We start from the raw sequence: 16,319 nt of genomic DNA, 5'->3' as shown, positions 1-16,319 counted from the left end.
ACTCGGCTACACAGCTGTGCTTTTGAATAATTCCAGGCACGTTAGGCTGACTCAGGCTAATGCCTGAGGACTCAGTGCTCCAGCAAGGGTGGGGGTGGACACATCCCAGTGATCTGTACCCTGTGGGTGGTTGGAGGCCAGTGGGAGCAATGCAGAAGTGACATCAGTGGAGAAAGAATGATGACTCTGTGGGTGTGACCACAGTAAAAAGGTGTATTTCGAGGCAGTGGAGAGGACATAATGAATTTAGGTGTAAGAAGCAAGCTCCTGTGGGCTACTAGACCCCCACTGTGTGTATTCTTCTCCTCGCTCACCAGCCTCACCTCCGTGTGTCCTGCTGTCTTCTGCCCATTCTGCTCTGCCCCCAGCCGTGGCACTGCCCATGTGGGGAATCAAGGCCACTGTGCTGGGCCCATTTCTCTCCTCACACCCCGACTTTGTGGTCCTGTAGGAGTTGGATGGCCTTTTGGAAATTAACCGCATGACCCACAAGCTGCTAAGCAGGTACCTGACACTGGACAGCTTTGACGCCATGTTCCGAGAGGCCAACCACAATGTGTCCGCACCCTATGGGAGAATCACCCTCCATGTCTTCTGGGAGCTCAACTATGACTTCTTGCCCAACTACTGCTACAATGGCTCCACCAATCGGTGAGCATGCCACCTCATGGATGTCCTTGCTAAAGGGTTCCTAAATGGGATGATCTCAGGGCCTCTACGCTATTCACTAGGTTGCTGTCCCCTCAGCTGTTCCCTATCATTTCTCATGTCCATGTATTCAGGCCCTTCCAGTCTCCTCTTTTTACAAGGGTAGTCCTGGGCATGTCTTACAGCTTTCCATGTGGAGACAGCACAGGAGGCTGGGGTTCCCGTCTGGGGCACTTGCTTGTAGCTCAGGGCTTGATCTCAAGGTGCATGTGGACAGCAGTTACAGGTTCTGTACCTGATGTTGGGAAGTAGTCACTGACTCTGTTTTTCACCCATTCTGGGATGTTGGGGTATATAAAGATCTGTCAGTTAGCCACCCTCTCACCCACCTATGCTTTGCTACTATGTTGAACAACACAGTGGCCAGTGAGGTGAGTGGCATGGTTGACAGCAACGGTTTCATGTGGTTCAGCCTCATGATACGGTCCAAATCTTGGAACAGCCCTGTCTTGGCCTCTGTGCACTGGGTAGCCACCTATTTGAGGTTTGTTCCATGTGCCCTTAGCTTCTGTTCCCCTTGAGCACATGCTAGGGATGTGTGTGTACGTGTGTATGTGCCTGTGTGTGTTATGACTGCTTTTTAAAAACCATTGTCATTTCTGTGTCCTTTTAGCTATCCCCATCAATTTTTTTTAAAGATTTTATTTATTTACAGACAGAGATCACGAGTAGGAAGAGAGGCAGGCAGAGAGAGAGGGGGAAGCAGGCTCCCTGCTGAGCAGAGAGCCCGATAGGGGGCCCAATCCCAGGACCCTGAGATCATGACCTAAGCCGAAGGCAGAGGCTTTAACCCACGGAGCCACCCAGGCGCCCTTATCCCCATCATTTTGAAGCACTTCTTGTACCTCAAGAAGTTCCATGTTTATCTTGTACTTCTAAGGCCCTATCATTGCAACTTGTCACTTCCACAGAATTCCTTCTAGTGGAGAATATTTTAGAACTAGGCTTAATATTAAAAAGTAAGAGGTATGATCATTGTTAGTGGGATGTCATTGTTTCTAGACCCTTTTGATGTTCAGAGCTAGGAAGTTCCTGACTATGTACCATGTTAGGGTTCTCTAACAAATTATCACAAACCATGGGGCTTCAAACAAAAATTTCTTTTCTCATAGTTCTGGAGGCTAGATGTCCAAAATCAGTGTGTCAGCATGGCTATGCTGCTTCCTCTGAGACTCTGGGTAGAATCTTCTCTTGCCTCTTCCCAGCTTCAGGTGGTGGCCAGCAATTCTTGGCCTTCCTTAGTGTGTAGCTGTATCATTCCAGTCTCTACCTCTTTAGACATGTGGTGTTTTCCCTGTGTGTGTCTCTCCTCTTAGAAGGACATGAGTCATATAGACTCATTAAGGGCCTGCTGTACCTCAGTATGACCTCATCTTAACTAATTACATCTGCAATGTCCCTGTTTCTGAATAAGATCACATTCTGAGGTACTGGTAATTAAGACTCCAAATCATCTTTCTGGGGTACAAACCCATGTATGCACGGCTTCTCTGTAGCTGTCTACATATTTTATCTACGAATCCACACTGGTATCTTCAGTTCCAGTTCAGCCCTGGAGGGTCTTATTCTTGTTTTCTCCCTCCCTTTCCATTTTTGTAACTCCCTTCTACACTGAGAATCCTGTTTCATTATTCTTGGTGTATTAACTAACTCACTTGCTCAGTTCTAGAAAATGCAGAAAATAGTTTCAAAATTACTGATCCTTCCTACCATGAAACACAAGCCTACTAACTGGAATTCAATATTTGTTTCCAGTGTTTTTGTCTTTACATTGAGAACATATATGTGCATATATATATATATATACACACACACACACACATACATACATACACATATATATGGTGTTTAAAAGTTGTTTGGAATAATGGAGTAACAGGGTTTGGAATTACCCTTTTGCCTTAAACAAGTGAAAAATTAGACAAACCACTGTTCTCAGACTTTACATTTCCTTGAGGGAAAGGAAAAAAAGACGTGAGCCCTTTGACTTCCCTGCTTTCTGCCTGGAAGCACTTTCTGGGCCTCATTATGAAGGGGGATATCCCAAATACAGCTTGGAAGTCTTGTTTGGTGGAGGAGGCAGATTCAAAACTGAGGAAGCTGGAGCAGCTGGGATTTGCATGGCAGATCTACAGATCTACAGTACAGTACAGATCTACAGAGGAGAGAGCTACATAGTGAAATAGCTCCTGAGGCCATGTTAGGGGCCCTTTATTCTTTGCTTGAATATTAAACTGTGTGTGCATTGGGTGGAACTCCACAAGGATAGTCAAAGAGCAACTTTTTGGGAGCTGTGAGCCAAATAATTCCCAGAGCTGACATAGAGTTAGGAGCATTTGATGCCCTACCGGCAAGAATGGGGAAACTTCCTTGAGTACCCACACATTCACAGAATTGCCAGAGGCCCTCCCTTCATACTATTCCTCAGGTGCTGACTACTGTGCCACCCTAATTATGAAAGGTTCCAGCTGACTTGAAAGCAGTTCAACAGTCTGCCCAAAATAACTCAGCACTTTAAAGGATAACAACAAAATCCAGACACTTGTTGCTACAGGCCACTGGCCTCCCCTCAGATGTTCATGTTCATTTCATGCACTGGTGATATTTTGCCAGTTAGGCCCATTTTTATTTATTAAAGTGTAATATATGTCAATTAGGTTCTTTGAATTTAATAATTAGCAAATCCATATATTTTTCTTAACGATGCTTCTTTATAAAAGTTTTGTATTTTAGGGGCACCAGGGTGGCTCAGTCAGTTAAGTATCTATCTGCCTTCTGCTCATGTCATGATCCTGGGGTTCTGGGATCAAGACCCACATCGGGCTCCTTGCTCCGTAGGAAGCATACTTCTTCTGCCCCTCCTCCCTACTTTTGCTCTCTCTGTCAAATGAATAAGTAAAATCTTTAAAAAAAAAAGTTTCATATGTTTAAATGAACCCTTCTGATTTTAAAGTCAGCCAAATTTGACAGGTTTGCTTTAAAATCCAAGCATTTGATTTTCAGTGTCTCCCAATCCTTTATTAGGCCACAGTCTCATGGTTCTGTGAGTGTGGTTATAAGCACTTAGGTTGCTCATTCTTCCTGCTAGCTTGTAACTAGTGATTTGAGTAACTGGACATGACTGGCTGTATCTGCCTTCCCACTCCCATTCATGGGAGTGATGAATGGGAGTGAACCAGTGTGGCCAGATGCCCAACAACACCTGAGTGCTTGGTCATTATCACTTGTCAAAGGACTGCATTGGGCATGAAATGGTCTGGTGCCAATAAACCAGATTGTCTCCTGGAGTTTGGAGACTGCTTACATAGTGGAACGACCCCGGGGTTCTTACTCTTTTGATGAACTCTGGATACTTGCATTATACGTGGGAGTGTTTATATCTCATGGTATTTGATTTCTTAGAATTTTCCTATGTGATGATTAAATCAGTTAACTGGGAGAAGATGTAACTGATGGGTAACAGAAAAGTTCTGAATTTTAAAGAACTATCATTAAATTTCTTTTCTTTTTTCTTTTTATCCTTTTTGTTTAGATTTGTTCGGACAGTATTACCATTTTCTCAAGAATTTCAAAGAGATAAACAGCCTAATGCACAACCCCAGTATTTGCATGGATCAAAAGTAGGTTCTTTTGTGTTTGTGTTAATGATTTTTTAAGTTCACAATGGAGCATATTTTCAAGTTTAGTTTAAATCAGGTGAGTTTTAATGATTTAAATATATCATGCCGTGTTTGAAATGTTATTGTCTTTTTCCATTAGCAACTTCCTGAAAAGGAATGTAGTGTCAGGACAGCCCTCTGACTATGTGTTGGGTGTCAGACTAGGCCTGGCCTCATTCCTGGCCCTAAAATAAGTGAGATTGTCAGCATAGTTAAAGGTTTAAAAATATCAAACAAGGAAAGGGTGTGTAATAGGCTCAGAGGCTCTTCTGTGATAGAGGGACCAGAATATCTTGTCCAGGTGTGATGCCACAAAAGGAGGGGTGAGGTGGGAAGGAGCATGCAGAAGAGAATTGATATCCAGAAACCACAGGCAAGCAGACAAAAGTCACAGAACACCTGCTGTGTGTCTAGTAAGGTGAGACAAATGTCCAGGCTGAGGGTTGCTGGATTTGCAACAAGTTAAGAGTATTATTAAAGAATAGTATTGTTAATGTTTAAAGCACTCTAGTGAAAAGGAAACAAGTGATGAGCAGGCATTTCCCAAAAATGTAGTAAAAAATAGAAATAGATATCTAGCCTCACCAGTAGTTGAAGAAAAATGAGTGCACATGGGACTGTATGATTCTAGGGGACCCTCTGAAATATTTCTAATATTTAAATATTCTCAAGGTACTAAACAAGAAAAATATGCAGCCAAGAATACTTTGTCCAGCTAGGCTGTCATTGAAGATAGAAGGAGAGATAAAAAGCTTCCAGGACAAACAAAAATTAAAAGAATTTGCAGTCATCAAACCAGCCCTGCAAAAAATATTGAAAGGGGTTTTCTAAGCAAAGTCAGAACCCAAAAGTAACATAGACCAGAAAGGAACAAGAGACAATACACAATAACAGTTACCTTACAGATAATACAGTGGCACTAAATTCCTATGTTTCAGTAGTTATCCTGATTATAAATGGGCTAAAATGCCCCAGTCAAAGGACACAGAGTATCAGATTGAATAAAAAAACAAGACCCTTCATTATGCTGTCTGCAGTAGACTCATTTTAGACCCAAAGACACCTCCAGATTTAATGTGGGGGGGTGAAAACCATTTATCATGCTAATGGACATCAAAAGAAAGCTGGGGTGGCAATCCTTATATCAGACAAATTAGATTTTAAGCCAAACATTGTAATAAGAGATGAGGAAGGTGCTATAATATACTTAAAGGGTCTGTCCAACAAGAGTATCTAACAGTTGTAAATATTTATGCCTCTAACATGGGAGCAGCCAGTTATATAAGCCAATTAATAACAAAATCAAAGAAGCACATCAACAATTACACAATAATAGTAGGGGACTTTAACACCCTCTCACTGAAATGGACAGATCATCTAACCACAAGATCAACGAGGAAATAAGGGCTTTAAATGACACACTGGACCAGATAAACTTCACAGATATATTCAGAACTTTCGATCCCAAAGCTGCAGAATACACATTGTTCTTGAGTGCATATGGGACATTCTCCAAAATATTAACATGCAAGATCACAAATCAGGTCTCAACCGGTACCAAAAGATTGGGATCATTCCCTGCATATTTTCAGACCACAATTCTTTGAAACTGGAACTTAATCACAAGAGGAAAGTTGGAAAGAACTCAAATACATGGATCCTGAAGAGCATCTTACTAAAAAATGAATGGATCAACCAGGAAATCAAAGGAGAATTTAAAAATTAATGAAAATATAAATAACTGTTCAAAATCTTGGGATGCAGCAAAGGCAGTCCTAAGAGGGAATTATATAGCAATACAAGCCTTTCTCAAGAAACAAAAAAAGTCTCAAATACACAACTTAACTTTATGCCTAAAGGAACTAGAGAAAGAACAGCCAATGAAGCTGAAACCCAGCAGGAGAAATAAAGATCAGAGTCAAAATCAATGAAATAGAAATGAAAAGAACAATAGAACAGATAAACAAAACTAGGAGCTGGTTCGTTGAAAGAATTAATAAGATTGATAAACCCCTGGCCAGACTTACCAAAAAGAAAAGAGAAAGGACCTAAATAAATAAAATCATGAATGAAAGAGATATCACAACCAACACTGAAGAAATACAAGCAATTATAAGAACATATGAGCAACTGTATAACAAGAAATTAGACAATCCGGAAGAAATGTATGCATTCGTAGAGATGTATAAACTACCAAAACTGAATCAGAAAGAAATGGAAAACCTCAACAAACCCATAATCAGCAAGGAAATTGAAGCAATAATCAAAAGTCTTCCAACAAACAGGAGCCCAGGGCCAGTTGGCTTCCCAGGGGAATTCTACCAAACATTTAAAAAAAGAATGAATACCTCTTCTCCTGAAACTGTTCTAAAAAGTAGAAATGGAGGGGCGCCTGGGTGCCTCAGTGGGTTAAAGCCTCTGCCTTCAGCTCAGGTCATGATCCTAGGGTCCTGGGATCGAGCCCCGCATCGGGCTCTCTGCTCAGCAGGGAGCCTGCTTCCTCCTCTCTCCCTGCCTGCCTCTCTGACTAGTTGCAATCTCTGTCTATCAAATAAATAAATAAAATCTTTTTAAAAAAAAAAGTAGAAATGGAAGGAAAACTTCCAAACTCATTTTATGAGGCCAGCATTACCTTGATCCCAAAACCAAAGACCCCACCAAAAAGGAGAATTATAGACCAATATCCCTGATGAACATGGATGCAAAAATTCTCACTAAAATACTAGCCAGTATGATCCAACAGTACATTAAAAGGATTATTCACCTCGACCAAGTGGGATTTATTCCTGGGCTGCAAGGTTGGTTCAGTATCCACAAATCAATCAATGTGATACACTACATTAATAAAAGAAAGGACAAGAACCATTTGATACTCTCAGTAGATACAGAAAAAGCGTTTGACAAAGTACAGCATTCTTTATTGATTAAAACTTCACAGTATAGGGATAGAGGGTACATACCTCAATATCATAAAAACCATTTATGAACAACCCACAGTGAATATCATTCTCAATGGGTAAAAACTGAGAGCTTTTCCCCTAAGGTCAGGAACTCAGCAAGACTGTACACCATCGCCACTGCTGTTCAACATAGTACTAGAAGTTAAAGGCAACAAAAAGAAACAAAAGGCATCCAAATTGGCAAAGGAGAAGTCAAACTTTCACTCTTTGCAGATGATATGATACTTCATGTGGAAAACCCAAAAGACTCCACCCCAAACTGTTAGAACTCATACAAGGATTCAGTAAAATGGCAGGATATAAAATCAATGCCGGAAATCAGTTGCATTTCTATACATCAACAATGAGACAGAAGAAAAAGAAATTAAGGAGTCGGTCCCATTTACAGTTTCACCAAAAGCATCAAGATACTTAGGAACAAATCTAACCAAAGAGACAAAGGATTTGCACTCAGAAAATTATAGAATACTCATGAAAGTTATTGAGGAAGACACAAAGAAATGGAAAAACATTCCATGTTCATGGGTTGGAAGAGCAAATACTGTGAAAATGTTTGTGCTACATAGAGCAGTCTACAAATTCAAAGCAATCCCTATCAAAATGCCATAAACTTTTTTCACAGAAATGGAACATACAGCCCCAAAGTTTATATGGAACCAGGAAAGACCTCGAGTAGCCAGAGGAATGTTGAAAAAGAAAACCAAAGCTGGTGGCATCACAATTCCGGACTTCAAGCTCTATTACAAAGCTGTAGTCATTAAGACAGTATGGTAATGGCTCAAAAACAAACACACACATCAGAAAACCCAGATTAGAAAACCCAGAAATGGACCCTCAACTCTATGGTCAACTGTTCTTCGAGAAAGCAGTAAAGAATGTCCAGTGGAAAAAAGATGGTCTCTTCAACAAATGATGTTGGGGAAATTGGACAGCCACTTGCAGAAGAATGGAACTGGACCATTTCCTTACTCCATGCACAAAAATAACCTCAAAATTGATGTGAGATAGGAATCCATCAAAATCTTAAAGGAGAGCACAAGCAGCAACCTTTTCAACCTCAACCGCAGCAACTTCTTCCTAGACACATTGCCAAAGGCAAGGAAAACAAGGGCAAAAATGAGCTATTGGGACTTCTTCAAGATAAAAAGCTTCTGCACAGCAAAGGAAACAGTCAACAAAACCAAAAGACAACTGATAGAATGAGAGAAGATATTTGCAAATGGCATATCAGATAAAGGAAAAAATCTATAAAGAAATTATCAAACTCAACACCTAATGAAAAAATAATCCAGTCAAGAAATGGGCAGAAGACATGAACACACATTTTGGCAAAGAAGACATCCAAATGGCCAACAGACACATGAAAAAGTACTCAACATCACTTGGCATTAGGGAAGTACAAATCATAACCTCAATGAGATACCACCTCACACCAGGCAGAATGATTAAAATTACCAAGTTAGGAAACAGCAGATGTTGGCAAGGATGGAGAGAAAGGGGAGCCCTCCTACACTGTTGGTGGGAATGCAAGATGGCACAGCCACTCCGGAAAACAGTATGGAGATTCCTCAAAGAGTTGAAAATAGAACTACCCTATGATCCAGCAATTGCACTGCTGGGTACTTACCCCAGTGTTTTATAGCAGCAGTGTCCATAATAGCGAAACTATGGAAAGAGCCAGATGTCCATCAGCAGATAAATGGATAACGAAGATGAAGTATGTATGTGTGTATATATATATATACACATGTACATACAGTGGAATATTATGCAGTCATCAAAAATGAAATCTTGTCATTTGCAATGGCGATGTGGATAGAACTAGATGGTATTAGTCTAAGCAAAATAAGTGAATCAGAGAAAGATAATTATCATATGATCTCATTGCCATGTAGAATTTGAGAAACAAGGCAGAGGATTATATGGGAAGAGAGGAAAATAATGAAAGAAGAAGAAACCAGAGAGCTCTGGAGACGAACCATAAGAGATTTCTAATCTCAGGAAACAAACTGAGGTTGCTGGAGTGGAGGGGGGTGGGAGGGCTGGGGTGATTGGGTGATGGACATTGGGTAGGGTATGTGTTATCGTGAGCACTGTGTATTAGATAAGATGAATCACAGACATGTCCCCCTGAAACAAATAATACATTATATATTAAAAATAATTTTAAAAATTTTAATGTTCCCACTTGTAGGAAGTTGGATAGCTAAGGAATAAGACAAGTATAAAGTAAGGTCTGTTATGGGGGTGGTCATACAACACTGTGATAAAAAATATGGAAGCAGCCTAACTAACCATCAAGAATATTAGAATATCTTATTGTTCAGTGGAATACAATATGCTTATTACAAATATTTACTTAAGTCTTGTGACATCTCGTGGGATCTGTATTTTATTAACTTAAATCAAACTCCAAATAGAATGACCCTAATTACAAAAAGATATATACAGAGCAAAGATTATTGGAATGCTAAACAGTGGCTGTCTGTGGGAGAGCTGAGGCTGAGAAAGGTTTTCCTTTTCTGAACTCTGTGATATGTTTGTACTGTTCTCACTAGGATTTTAAGCTGCTCCCTCCACTGTTGGTTTTGGTCTCAGTCTTCACACGGCCCAGCCTGTGGGCTGTGTAGGAAAGTGGGGGCTTGCCCCCTTTCCCAACTATAGACACTAGGCCCTATGGCCTCTGAGCCTTTAGCGCTAAGCAGCTGCTGCTCATTCTGCTCTAAAGCTCTGAGGGACTGAGATCTTCTCTGTATTTTCTGCACGTTTTTCTCAAAGGTGCAGAAATGAGCCTATTAACATAATTACATAAAAGGACTACCTTCAGGTCCCTTGTGGTGGCTCTCAGGAGGGTGTCAACATGTCAGTCTTCCCTTATGACAGGTCTTTGAAGAGACAGGTCCTTGGCTCACTCTTCTTCTCTCCTCTAACTTCTCCAGGCTTGTGATGTCATCTCCCTTTAGCCACCCACTTGTCTTAATCACAACGTAACAACACTTTACAAACTAGTGTGTCCATTTAAAGTTTTCAACCTGTCAGCCAAGAAAAAAATGATAGATGTCTTAGTGGGACAAGCCAGAGGGTTAAGTAGAGGATATATTTGGGGTGAAGGGGAAATAAGCATTGGCAGAAATAGAAGCCACCTGTGTTTTGCAAGGATATGTGGAATTGCAAGCTGAAATTGATGCTATCTCTGTTTTCTGCATTTGGGTGGTACCACATGCTTTGCATGTACCTGGGTAGGAGGATGGGCATGTCCTTATGAGAAAGTGTGCTCCTAGGATGTTGTGACAGAGCTGGTTTTTGGAGAGGTCTTGCTCTGGCAAGGTCTGGATGCTGAGGAGGAACCAATCCTGCAGGGGGCCCTGAGGGCCAAGGCTCTGTCATGAGATAGGGGTGGGTAGGGGTTTATGGCAGGCAGCTTAGGGCTGGGGGGATGGGGCGTCAGAAAGCAAATGGAGAATGATGGCTGGTGGAGAGATGTTACCCTAGTCCAAGCAGGAGGTGGTGCCTTGGACTAAGTGGCATTGACAGAGGTGATGAGAAGTTCAGGGGATATTTTGGAAGTGGACTTGATGGGACTTGCTTATGACCTGAAGATGGAGGGTGAGAGAAAAGGAAGACCCAAGATGTTTTTCCTAGGTTTCTGGCAGTTGGTGAGTCGAGGTATCAGTTTTTGAAGTCAGGGAGGGCTGGATTTAGAGAGGTTAAAAGGAAGAGGCCTTTATCCCTAGAGCCTATGTCCACTCCGCTTTCCAGGTCTATTTGTGCCACATGTCACAGACCTTGCTGTGAGTGGGGGAGAATGCTGCCCTGCTGAGTGTTCTGACCATAGTCAGGCTGGCTTCAAACATCACTCAGTGGAGGCGAGGACATTTAGTCCATTTATATTCAGAGTAATTATTTATAGATATGTATTTAGTACCTTGTTTTTACTTGTTTTGTCATTGTTTGTGGGGATTTTTTCTGTTCCTTTCTAGTGTTCCTTTCTAGTCTTTGTTGCTTTTTTGTCTTTCCTTCCACTCACAGAATCTCTCTTAATATTTCTTTCAGGGCTGGATTAGTGGTCATGAACTCCTTCAGTTTTTGTTTTCTGGGAAACTCTTTCATCTCCGTCTATTCTGAATGATAGCCTAACTGGGTAGAGTATTCCTGGCTGCAGATTTTTCCTACTCAGCACATTGAATTTATCACTTCTGGTTTGCCACATTTCTACAAAGAGATTTGCTGCTAACCTTATGGGGTCTTCCTTGTAAGTTAGGGACTTCCTTTGTCTTGCTGTTTTTAGGATTTTTTCTTTATCACTATATTTTGCAAATTTAACTATAATATGACTGGTGTTGGCTTGCTTTTGATTTTGATGCAGCTCCTCTGGTTTTAAAGCCAAAAGTTACGGAGATTAGTCCTCCCTGTGTGAGCTTCCTGGTGCAAGGTCCTATTTCCTTGCCCTCTTTGGACACACAGCTCCCTCCTCTTGTGGGCAGCCTCCCTCTGCCTTTCTGGTCTTCCTAATATTTCAGATGTAGCTTCGTCTCTGTATGTCATTATGGAGTTTGTTCTTACAGGATTCAGATCACTCTCCAAGTTATTGACTTGGAGATAGATATTATCTTGGAGATGAGATGGGGGTAAGCTAAGGGTCCTCCTCCTCCAGCACCTTCCGAAGCTCCTGAGGCCATCAGATATCACTGATATTTCTCATGGTTTTCTTTTGAAACATTATAATTTATTATCAAGCAAAAGCCTTACACTGAATCCTAGCATTTAAATACACATTGTGGTACTTTAAGGAGCAATTGGGAAGAGGAAAGTATATCTAAGTTGTTGTTCAAACTATGCCCCCTTTCAAGTGGGATTATGGCTGTAAGTGGGGGCTGTAGGCTTGGGCACAGGATGGGCACTTAGCGGAGCTTCCAACCTGGTCATTTGTTGTGTTTGGTAATTGTTTAGTCCCATACTTTCTATTTTTGGGTTCTATGACCACCCATACATTCTGATTGTCCAGAAGGACTCACAGACTCAGTCAGTTATACTCACAGCTGTAGTTCCTTATTGCAGAGGGATGCAAAGCAGGACCAGTAAGGGAAAAAGACACATCAGGTGGTGGTTGAACCAGGCACAGGCTACAAACGTTGTCCCTTATGGGAATTGCATGGTTCATGCAGTTTTTCTGCCCAGAGAATAGGAGCCCACTCAATTGCTCAGGTCCAAGGCTTTCTTAGGGCTGGGTACATAGGCACTTGCCTCCTGTCCTAACTGTTCACAGCTACTAAAAACTGCAGAACCCCCAGAAGGAAAGGAACCCCATTAAATTACTATTTATACATCCAGCCTAGACAAGTTGTAGCATGGTTAAATGTCCCAGTGGTAGAAAACAACCTTATCAGTTGGTACCATTTTACAGGCTAAATTCCCAGGAATTGGAAGCAGGGCTCCTGAAGATACTCAAGAGCTGAGCATCCAGGCCTGCTATGCTGATTCTTCAGAATCAGCTTTTTGATGTGGTTTTTGGTGTATATAGAGGAAATATTTAAGAAAATGATAAGGGGGCAGGGGAGGATTCAGGGAACCTAAATGAAGGGGAGGTTGGTATACTTTAATCCAAGTGGTAAAATGTTGATAACAATGGATTGTGATAACTCATAATGTAAGACCTAGAACAACCACTAACACGTCTGGGTGAAGAAATACTCTTGAAATTACTATAGATCATTCATAGTGGAATTCTAGAAATCTTTAAGTGACCCAGAAGTCAGGAAGAATGAAGCAGACCCTAATTAGATTATCTATCAATAATTACATTATGTATAATTACTAAATATAAATGTACTAAATGTAAGTGATCTAAATACAGTCAAAAACTGAGGTTTGGCAGAGTGAATTTAAAAAACATGATTGAACAAGAAATGCAGTTCAAATAAACTAAGTTGGTGGGTTGAAAGTAAAAGGATGGATAAAAATACATCATGCAAACATTAATCAGAAGAAAGGAGTGGCTATATTAATATAACATAAAGTAGATTTTGAAGCAAAGATAGTCGGAGACCCAAGAGGGACATTATATTATAGGGTCAAGCTACCAAGAAAATATGGCAATCCTAAGTGTTTATGTACCAAGTAACAGAACTTCAAACCACTTGAAGCAAATATTGACATAAGTGAAAGGAGCAATGAACAAGTCCGCAATTATAGTTGGGGAATTCAACATTCTTCTTAGTCATCAATAAAGTCAGTAGACCGAAAATCAGCAACAATAAATAACTTTAGTTGTTTACAGCATTAACCAAAAGGATATTATTGACATATCTAGAACACTCCACCCAACAACAGCAAAACATACATTGTTTTCAAGTGCCCAGGGAGCATTCCCTGACATAGACCATATTCTGGGCCATAAAACCTCAAGAAAATTAAGAATTGAAGTCATACAGAGTGTGTTCTCTGACCATAGTGGATTCAAACTAGAAGTCAGTAATAATAAGATGACAAGATAATCTCCAAAGGCTTGGAAACTACGTTTCTATATGATCCATGGATCAAGAGGAAGTTTCAGGGAAATTTTTAAAAAGACACCTAACAAAATGAAATCTAAATCTATCAGAATTTGTGAGACACAGCTGAAGAAGTGCCAATAGGGAAACACACAGCACTGAATACTTGTTAGGCGTCCTCCTGCTGAGTGTGCACCATGTCCTTAGATAAGCTTGGAGGCCACCTCCTACCGGAAACCACCCTGATTGCCTTTGTCACCTGCTCGCCTTGTGGGGGCCTCTGTCTCCAGCTCCATGTGTGTCCCTGAGAAGACAGTTTCCACTGCTCTGTCGTTTTCTGTCCCCTGGAGACTGGGAGCAGCTCTGAGGAGGCAGCAGTGAGGATGTGCTTGTCTCTCTTTCCAGGACCTCAAAATGGCTTCTGTAGAACTGGCACTGGAACTGGCAGTTTGATGAATCTTTGAAATTGGTTTTCTTTCTGTTTTAACAAACTTGCTAGTCATGTCTTTATGTTGAAGACATAAATACCAGTAAGGGGCAGTCTAAGAAATTCCTTGGTGTTCTCCGCCTTAAGGGTATGTATAGTGACTGGATCTTGGGTGCAGCAGTTCTTCATCTTGTGGCACAGTAAGCATATGGAGAACACTGGAGACTTCATGAAGCACTTACATTCTTTATCCCCCAGGCTTTGAACTTGGCGTACTCTAGCATTTATGGCAGCTACCGGAACTTCGTGGGGCCTCCTCACTTCCAGGTCATCTGCCGGCTGCTCGGCTACCAGGGCATTGCTGTGGTCATGGAGGAGCTACTGAAGGTCGTGAAGAGCCTGGTACGTTTCCTTCCATGGACTTCCTTTACATGGTGAAGGGTTCTGCACCCAAATGTCCTGTGAGGAGGGGAAGAATAAAGGATTCAAACACTCCACTGAGCAATTCTTGGATATCAATTGGGAGTCCTGCAGTTCGACTCAATTTTAGCACTGTCTACCTGGAGGTGGCATCAGATCGCACAGTTCAAGGGCTTTCACCCACAAGACTGCCCCACGCCCACCCTCACTCAATCTCTAGTATAATTTGTCACCTGTGCCTCTGACCCACTGGCTATAAATCAGAGGTTTCTGCAGCTCCCTAATTGGGTTCAGTTAACTGCTAGGGCAGCTCACAAAAATCAGGAGACCAGTTTACTCACTAGATTACCAGTTTATTACAAAGCATACAAATCAACAGCCAGGTGAAGACCTACATAGCTAGAGATCCCAAAGAAAGGAACTTTTGTCCTCGTGCAGTTTGGGGCCCCTCAAGGTGACTTTTGGAACTGTTCTGGTTCCCCAACTTTGTAGGCTCCCTAAACCCCACCCTATTAGGTTTTTAAGGGGGTTTCACTACATAGGCAGGACTGATTAAATCATTGGCCTTTGGTGACTGAATGAACCTCTAGCCCCTTTCCCCATCCCCAGAGATCTAGGGGTGGGACTAAAAGTCCCAAATCTTACCATGGGATTGGTTCTTCTGGCAACTACCCACCATGGGTAGGTGCTTTCCGAAAGTCACCTCAGTAACATAACAAGAGACACCTTTAAGAAGCTCTTTTAGGATAATTTGAAGGGTTTTAGGAGCTCTGTGCTAGGAACAGGTAAGACCATATATGAAGCTTTTATTACAAAAAAAAAAAAACCAGCATCTCACACAGCCTTGAATTCACTGGGGGGGGAAAAGCCAGGTCCATGTTATTTTAAGTAATTCGTAGAAAAAGCTAAGTGCCAAAATACACATTTCCTTATAAATGTGGCCTTTATATGAAGAAGTAGCCTTCCCTACCCCCTTACAGGGTGCCCCTTTCCTGGGTGCCAGGGATTAAACTGTGAATAAAGGATTCAGACACTCATCTCTGTAACTTGAGGTCAGAAGTTATGTATACAAGTCTTTTATTTAAGTCTTTCTGGAAAGAGAAAGAGTGAGAAAATGATGTTTGTAGACTACATAGTTTTAGTTTACTATGTATTATTTCTGTTAACTGAGAAGAACTTCTTAAAATCTTGATCTTTAATCTTTTTCCATTATTTTAGTCATTTTTTAAATGACTTTAAATCTTTTTTTTTTTTTAATCTTTTTTAAAAAGATTTTATTTATTTATTTATTTATTTATTTATTTGAGAAAGACACGAGCAGGGGGAGGGTCAGAGGCAAAGGGAGAAGCAGACTCCTGCTGAGTGGGGAGCCCAGTGTGGGGCTTGATCCCAGGACCCCAAGATCCTGAGCCAAAGGCAGATGCTTCACTGACTGAGCCACCCAGGTGCCCCTATTTTAATTGTCTTTCTGTGGTTGAGCCCATTTCTTTAAGATTCTTCAGGTCTTTTCCATCCTTAAAGCTGAATTTTTGGCCACACAGATAAAACTGGCAATCCTCAAGGAGATGATATGATTATTAACAATGCAAAGCAAAAGTTGACAGAATTCTCAGAAGTTGACAAAATATACGACCTTTTTGGATCAAAAATCAAT

General features: G+C 41.2%; 1 protein-coding gene across 2 annotated transcripts in view; it reads left to right on the top strand.

Annotated features, from left to right (window-relative positions):
• CYFIP1 (cytoplasmic FMR1 interacting protein 1) overlaps positions 1–16,319 on the top strand; it is a 124,692-nt gene that overhangs the window by 87,465 nt on the left and 20,908 nt on the right. For both annotated transcript variants that reach the window (XM_046007190.1, XM_046007191.1), the window contains exons 22-24: positions 452–651; positions 4,241–4,328; positions 14,504–14,647. In XM_046007190.1, coding sequence (XP_045863146.1) covers positions 452–651; positions 4,241–4,328; positions 14,504–14,647 — 432 coding nt within the window. The remainder of the gene's footprint in view (positions 1–451; positions 652–4,240; positions 4,329–14,503; positions 14,648–16,319) is intronic.

Source organism: Meles meles, chromosome 6 (genome assembly GCF_922984935.1).
Source record: "Meles meles chromosome 6, mMelMel3.1 paternal haplotype, whole genome shotgun sequence".
NCBI lineage: Eukaryota > Metazoa > Chordata > Mammalia > Carnivora > Mustelidae > Meles > Meles meles.
This window is presented reverse-complemented; position numbering and strand designations above follow the sequence as displayed.